The sequence below is a fragment of the Aedes aegypti genome, chromosome 1 (assembly GCF_002204515.2).
Source record: "Aedes aegypti strain LVP_AGWG chromosome 1, AaegL5.0 Primary Assembly, whole genome shotgun sequence".
Classification (NCBI taxonomy): Eukaryota; Metazoa; Arthropoda; class Insecta; order Diptera; family Culicidae; genus Aedes; species Aedes aegypti.
In genome coordinates, this window is record NC_035107.1 from 267,785,942 (window position 1) to 267,793,311 (window position 7,370).

The 7,370-nt window shown below is 37.4% G+C and overlaps 1 protein-coding gene across 1 annotated transcript; it reads left to right on the forward strand.

Annotated features, from left to right (window-relative positions):
* The first annotated feature begins 5,745 nt into the window (after window positions 1-5,745).
* LOC110674672 lies at window positions 5,746-7,123 on the forward strand. Its single transcript, XM_021838726.1, has one exon. The coding sequence runs from the start codon at window positions 5,994-5,996 to the stop codon at window positions 6,954-6,956; it is 963 nt and encodes a 320-aa protein (XP_021694418.1). The 5' UTR covers window positions 5,746-5,993; the 3' UTR covers window positions 6,957-7,123.
* The last annotated feature ends 247 nt before the right edge of the window (window positions 7,124-7,370 follow it).

The following is a 7,370-nucleotide window of genomic DNA, read 5'->3' on the forward strand; positions in this document are numbered from 1 at the left end:
TGGAAAAATACATACGAAGTAATAATAACTCTTTGCCTTTCGAATGCGGCTTAAAGAGTTTCAATTGGACGTGTAATCACAGAGATATGGACAGAACATTTTTGTATGTTTTTGAAGGGGTGAACCCAAACTTTTGCACGGGAGTGTATGTTAATCCTTCACTGATCAAATATAATCATATTTTAGCAAATCGTAAAAAACGTCATACCCGACCGATATATCCTCACTGAACTGCTCAAATAGCTTCTTAATAATGGCACAGCCGATTTTTTTTTTCAGATTGAAGAAAATTTTCTGGGTTTTGACGCAAAAATCCTTTGTAGTGAACATATTGTACTATGAATTACTTCCTCAAAATAATTTCCCTAATTGCCTAGAATTCCAAATTTTTACAGATTTAATAAAATTCCCTGATAATTCCAGGTTTTTTTCCAGGTAGTAGACACTCCTGGTAATATTAGGTCATTGCGTTTTACACAATTATTCAAATTATTGGTTTCCCGAAGGGTTTTTATTCGTAGGTCGACTAAGTATGTGTCCACAAGTGATAAAGACTTTTAGCACGTTGTATGCAATCATATGATTGCATAACGTTATTTTCTTCAAAAATATTCATATTAAACCATTCTAAAATCGTAACAATCACAGTAGGTAGGAGACGCTACATGATTTATAATGAATGACCTGATTATTAAATATACAAAAAAAACAAAGATAACGTATTTCTGCAAATAGGGGAATTAGGGGCATAATGGACACATTAAGCAAATGCTTTTTTAAGACCATACAATGACTTTTTTTTCAATTTACTACCGGCTTGTTTTCAAGTTTGATATTAGTACGACGTGTTACATTCATTCATGATTATTAAAATTATTCATTCATGCATGGTAATTAAAATCATATCATATGTCAGAAAAGTAAGATAGAAAAAAAATTAGGTCAAAAACAAGGCTGGTTAAAAGGTATCGAGGCAAAATGAACACTTCAATAATATTTAATGATTCCAAAATATTTAATGACTGCTAGTCATTCCGATATGTAAAAGGGCTCTCTCCATCATAAGAGCTAAAAAGAACCTTTCTGCGTTCGTTACTTTGCTCAAAAATTAGATTCTCCCACCGCCTTGCTTATACGCCAATTTGAAGCAGAGAAAAACTTTAAGTCAAATTTCAAAGGACAATTGAAGTAAAACATAAACGTTTTTACCGTCAAACATTTCAAATACAATACAGATTTTATGCAGTGTATCAACTTTTGATGAAGTATACATATTCTCAGAGATCAAAAGGGTGTCCCTTTCGCCCGGGTGTTCATTATATCCCTAATTTCCCTACGACAAACCCTTGAGACTTTTCCTTATTAAGTTCCTCAAAGCTTATCATTACATAGGTAGTGAATGTTGAGAAATATGTTTGCATTCGAACTTCGTTCAACATGATTTTTTTGCACAGGTTATTAATTGTCAAGTTCTAGGCAATTCCCGGCTAAGGATTCTTGCTGTTATAAGGTTTTGAAGTTTACATATACACGACGAAACACGTGTCAAATGTACATATTACATATTGAAATTGAAACTGCGAAAGGAAACCACGTGCTCCGGTGGGGAACGAACCCACGACTCTCTATTCGCTGGATGGGCGCTTCAACCTACAAGCTGTGAAACCACTTGAGAGACCCCGACGATTGGAGGCGAACTGAACTCGATTACCCCAAAGCACATGGAATTTTCATTTCGCAGTCTAAACTTCCTTTGGATGTATGAGATGTACATTTGATACATACATCGTCGTGTACATGTATACATCAAAGCGAGAAAGATGTTATTTTTTAGGAATTTTAGACTGCGAAATGATTATTCCATGTGCTTTGCGGTATTTCACCTCAAACCGTGCGTCGGGGTCTCTCAGGGGGCTCCGCAGCTTGTAGGTTAAAGCACCCGTCTAGCTAATAGGGAGTCGTGGGTTCGTTCTCCTCCGGAGCACGTGGTTTCTTTTTGCAATTTCAATTTCAATTTGAAAATTAGACAAAACTTCAAAACCTTCAAAACAGCATGATTTTATTGAATATTCAAGATGACCACATTTTTTCTGCCACGCGTAATACGACTTAACTCTAATCAAACTAATAATCTCTAATCAAATATTATTTGAACACTTTTCTTATTTATTGGAATTCCTAATAAAACAAGATCAATATAGGCCTTCATTTCCTCCGAACAAACTATATTTCTATCTCATAAGTAAAATAACAATTCTAGAACAATCGACAAAAACCTGTAAAACTTTTTTTTGTCTGTATTGTAAATGAAAGGGTTAGAAGCAAAAGAAAATAAGTGACAAAATTCTAGTTTTCAAAAAATCTACTATGCAGTTTTAAAGCAATTTTTTATTTTATACCATCATTGTAAAGCTTGAAAACAGGAGATTTTTTAAGTATTCCTAACTCAAAATCGACCAAACTGGCACTGACACTCCTTAGCGTTTGGGATCTTCCAATACGCACAGGTTGACAAATACTTCTTTGCGTATGCCCGAGGTTTTTACAAAAGAAACGCACCATTGGCTTAGACTGCCGAAAATACGTAAATTCCCTTACTAAATTTAGTTGTCTTTGATGCAAATCTTCTTATTTTATAGGCTTTTTTCAAGTACTTTTTAATTATCATTTATCGGTTTTACGGCTAACCAGCCGAGTGGCAGTTAGCTTAGTTTAGTTAGTTAACTACCGTAAATCTAAACATTATATTTAATTCGCAATTGGATTAAATGGACAAATTGATGTGAAATTTGCGAAAGAATCGAACTCAAATTTGAAATTTGCGGTGAGAATCGAACTCACGACTCCCTTCTTTCAATTGTTTTTCAATTGAATCTGGCTACCTGAGGTATCATCGTGCTAAAATGACAACTTTGTCATAGAAAGCTATTGATCAATAACTGTTGAAGTGCTCGTTGAACACTAAGCTGAGAAGCAAACTCTGTCTTTGTGGGGACGTCATATCATAAAAAAGAAGAATCAATAGATAATCCCTAGACGTAAAATAAGCTCGACAAATTACCAAAACAATCAAAAACACGGATAATGTATTTGAAAAATGGAATGACAAAATCGGGTCCAAGCACCATTTATTGTGCATTCAGATTAACCTTAGACCGAAGTTCATAAGAGAAATTATATATCATCAACAAAAGTTCGCCGAAGTTCGGTGTTGGCATTCTAACGAAGTGCTACGCCGACAAAGGCGATCCTTATGCGTCGGCAAAGCACTAAATTAGAATGCCGACGCCGAACTTCGCCGAAGTTTTCACTGCGAACTTCAAATGAATCATTAAAATAACCAAAACGGCCGCTATGGAAAGCATAGATAGCGCCACCGTAGCCTTGTGTGTTTGACAAAACAGCAATGCTGTCACAATGTTAAATCCCATATACAGTGGCGCCTTTGTTTTGATGCGGTGAGCACTGACAAAAACTACCTTCAATGATCCATTGCCACTCAAATTGTCAATATTGTCAGACTTTTTCCACCGAAGATGTTCCATGTTTATGATTATCTAAAACGGTTGTAAGACATTTCCCAGAAAGCCAAACCCCAGAACGACATTCCCCAGAATGACGTTCCCCAGAATCGTTTTTATACGTTTTAAAAGAGGGGAAAAAATAAATTTGGTTATTTAGTTTTTTTGTCGTTAAAAAAATATACCTGCTGAATTGATTCGAATTCCCAGAAACTTCGAATTCCGGACACAGGTGCCAATTCACCCAAAATATTATTTGGTCAAAATTATTATTATGAATCACAAGCAAAAAAAAAAATCGGAATGGAATCAAAAATTAAATATTTTAAAGGGCGAATGTTTGCTTCCCTTTTCTCAGGAAAATCATCTGAGGGGTCGTCCATAAACCTCTTGGTCATCTATGGGGGTGCATGATTTGCCAAAGACCACGGCCCATACAAATTTCAAAACGTTAGTACGGACAGTTAGTTAGACGAAAGATGGGGGTTTGAAAATCCTAAATAATTGAGTACGTGGTTCATTAACTAAAATCTTAAGGGAAAAATACTGTTTAACAATTTTACATCTGCTTAACATGATTTAGCTACTGTCATTTCTCTGAATATCATTTCCCCGAATGCCAGCTTACCGAATGACCCATTTCCCCAAAAGACATATCCCCGAATGACTCGTTTCCCTGAAAAGTGATGCAGTTCAAACAGGTGCAAGTCTTTAGGGACTAAGTGCTGCACTAGAAAGAATGATAAGTAATTAAAAGAAGAAGATACTGTAGATTATAAGGTTATCCTCGACTAGATAGTTAAGTACATCTTGCCAAAAATGCCGATGATGGTGAAAATCGAAAGAACCGCAAATCAAGTAAAGAAGGGTGCATATTCTGATCGGTTCGTTCACCACCTTAAAACACATAAAGTTATGACAATTATAAGAGCTAAAAACTTTTCGGGGAACTAGGCTATTCGGGGAAATAGGGTGTTCGAGGCACTGGCAATATGGGAACTGGCATTCGTGGAAACGAAATGCGGGGAACCGTCATTCGGAGAAAAGTAGCACAACCGTTCAAAATAAGCTGCTCTTACATATGTCATACTATATTCTATGATCAAATTTGACACAAGCTATTGATTTTTTTTTTTGTTTTCATAGTTATTCTTCCTTTTTTTTCAATTGAATGTTATTCCTAATTGTATTTCCAACGGGTGATTTATATTAGTGTTATATTTTTCATATGTACAAAATAAATTGATGGAATTTGTTTTTTTTTGCTTTCATAGCATATTATCCCTTCTTTTGAACATATGCTGTTCTTTCTAGGTTTATTGTCTTCGTAATTATGTAGATTACACTAGAAAATTTCTCTTGGATGAATTCTTTTTACAGCAAAACTTAATAGCTACAAAATATCGTAGTCTGTATGCACTAGGGTGGTCCACATTAGTCAGAATACAATAAACTACTGTAAAAATTTGAACAGAATCCATCAACTCTAAGGAGGGGCTAAACGAGCTTGAAATTTGTAAGGAGAAAATCGTCAAAATATATAAAAATCGTCCAAACGGTTCAAATTATATATCCGACAATAGGTGGCGCTTTATTTGATTAATTTCTTGAATTTTCGATTAAAAGATTTCTTATTAATAAATACTGTAAAATACTGCAACAAATCGGAAGTGCTGTCGTTAAAAAAAACACAACTAAAATGTTAAAACTATAACTAAAACTATAATTTAGTTTTCCTCGAATTTTTCAGTTAAATGTGTTTACTATTTACCATTAACCTGGATTTTAACAGGCCAAAAATGCCTTGTAATTTTTTTTTATCTGGGGAATGGTTTTCTGGGGAATGACTTTCTGGGGAATATCATTCTGGGGAACGTCATTCTGAGAAATGTCGTACAATCCCTAAAACTATCACGTCAATCAAACCACTTCGAAGATGGTCTTTGGAAGATCTATCGGAAAACCCATCACTCACCACCTAAATCCGATCAATCCAGTTGAAACTTTCCATTTTATCGATCATCATTAATCCGAAGACCGCAGCAAAAAAGAGAAAACCTCAAGGAAAATTGAAACATATCCAATCACTTAGTTCAATATAGAAGGAAAAACTGCAAGTGGATCGCTTTCCCACTTTTCCCGCGTTTAGTAGAACACTTGTCACTGGCAAACCAACCCGTTAAACCAGCCTCAGAGAGTCACAACCAGCCAACCGACCACAGTAGAGTAGCGTAGATCATTGTCCATTGCTCGATCATCGTCGCAGTTGCTGCACGGGTCTGGAATCACCACTTGCTAGTGACTTTGAAGCGGATCCAGTCAGTCTTAAATTAGCGCTGATGAAAGCAAGAGCTTCCACCGTGGTGCATTCCGAATAAAAGTGAACTGCAGTTACATCAAGTCCCTAGAAAAAGTGGAAAAACTTCTGGGCTGACGGCTCCTCGACGGAAATTGAAAGTGCTCGAAACGATCATGAAGCTCACCCGAATAGCGTTGTCCCTTCTGCTGTTTGTGGCACCCTCTTGGAGTGAGCTCCGGAAAACATTCCACAGCAAAATCAGTCGCAGCGGAGGAGTCGCCCCCAGTTCGAGCAGTCGTTATCTGTTTCACAACTATCATGGTGGACGCGATCGAGGCCACGATCATCATCATCAAAGCTTTAAGAAACAGCTGGCATCGACCACGATTAGTGAGAATGAGCTTGACGCGACTACCATTCCACCGCCCCTACAGCAGGATGAAGCTCCGATTACGACAGAATTACCGTACGAACGAACGCTTCCCCTAAGGGTGCTCAACTGTATGACCAAAGCTTCGATCCTAGATTGCAGTAAGCTTTACGTGCTTCAGAATATGGAATCGCGGAATTATCAGTTTGAAATCACAGGAAACTTGACCTACGACGTACAACAGATCCTGCTGCCATCCTATAAACGACCGGACAACAAACTTTTCGAAGAACGTCTTCTTCAGCTCAACTCGACAGAGGTCGACCGACGAATCAACCAAGGGCTGGCCTTGCTCTTCAACGAACGTCAAGTCGACATCAAATTCCTGCCAGGGTTTGAACTCCAAATCAAACCCAGCGACAGCGACACGTTAGAATTTTCGATCCAGAAGCAACTGTCCGAAAATGATTCATCGGAGGGTCGCTCTGGAGATGAAAAGGGAAAGGATCGCGATCGCAACAAGAACAAGGGAACCCGCAAAGTGATGAAGCATTTGCTGCGATTCGGAGTTCCCGCAGTGCTGCTGCCTTCGATGCTTTTGGCCGGAGTGCTGCCGATGATGCTTCCTGTGCTCAAGTTTGCAACGGTATTCACGAGTTTGGTGAATCATGCTGCACTGGCCGCCGCGGTCATGTATCTGGCGAAACAACACGCCCAGGAGCAGGAGGAAAAGCAGACCGTGTACTTCAATGCTGGATACAACTAAGGTGTTGAATAAAATCTTGGTGATGGATGATGGGGAAAGTTAGCGTAAGTTAGATGAATGTATGAATAATGTATTTATTAATTTATTTTAAATTATTTAGAATTATTCATAATTCAGTGATTTTAGCAATAGCTACTAGACAAAGATTTCCTTTAATAAATTTTAATAGACAGTGGATAAATCATTTTTATAATATCACATACCTTACGCAAAGAAAGCCATGCTTTTGTTCTACCAAAATGCTGGTCAATTTCTTCGATTACAACAGAGCTTGCTCTCAAACTCCAAACACTGTGATGAAATCGGTGCATCAGTTGGGAGATGAAGTGGAGTATTTAATAGAAGCCAGTGCTACTTCCTGATCAAGAAACAATCAAAATGTTGCTTTTCCTTCTTGGTTTTCAGTTGAAATAT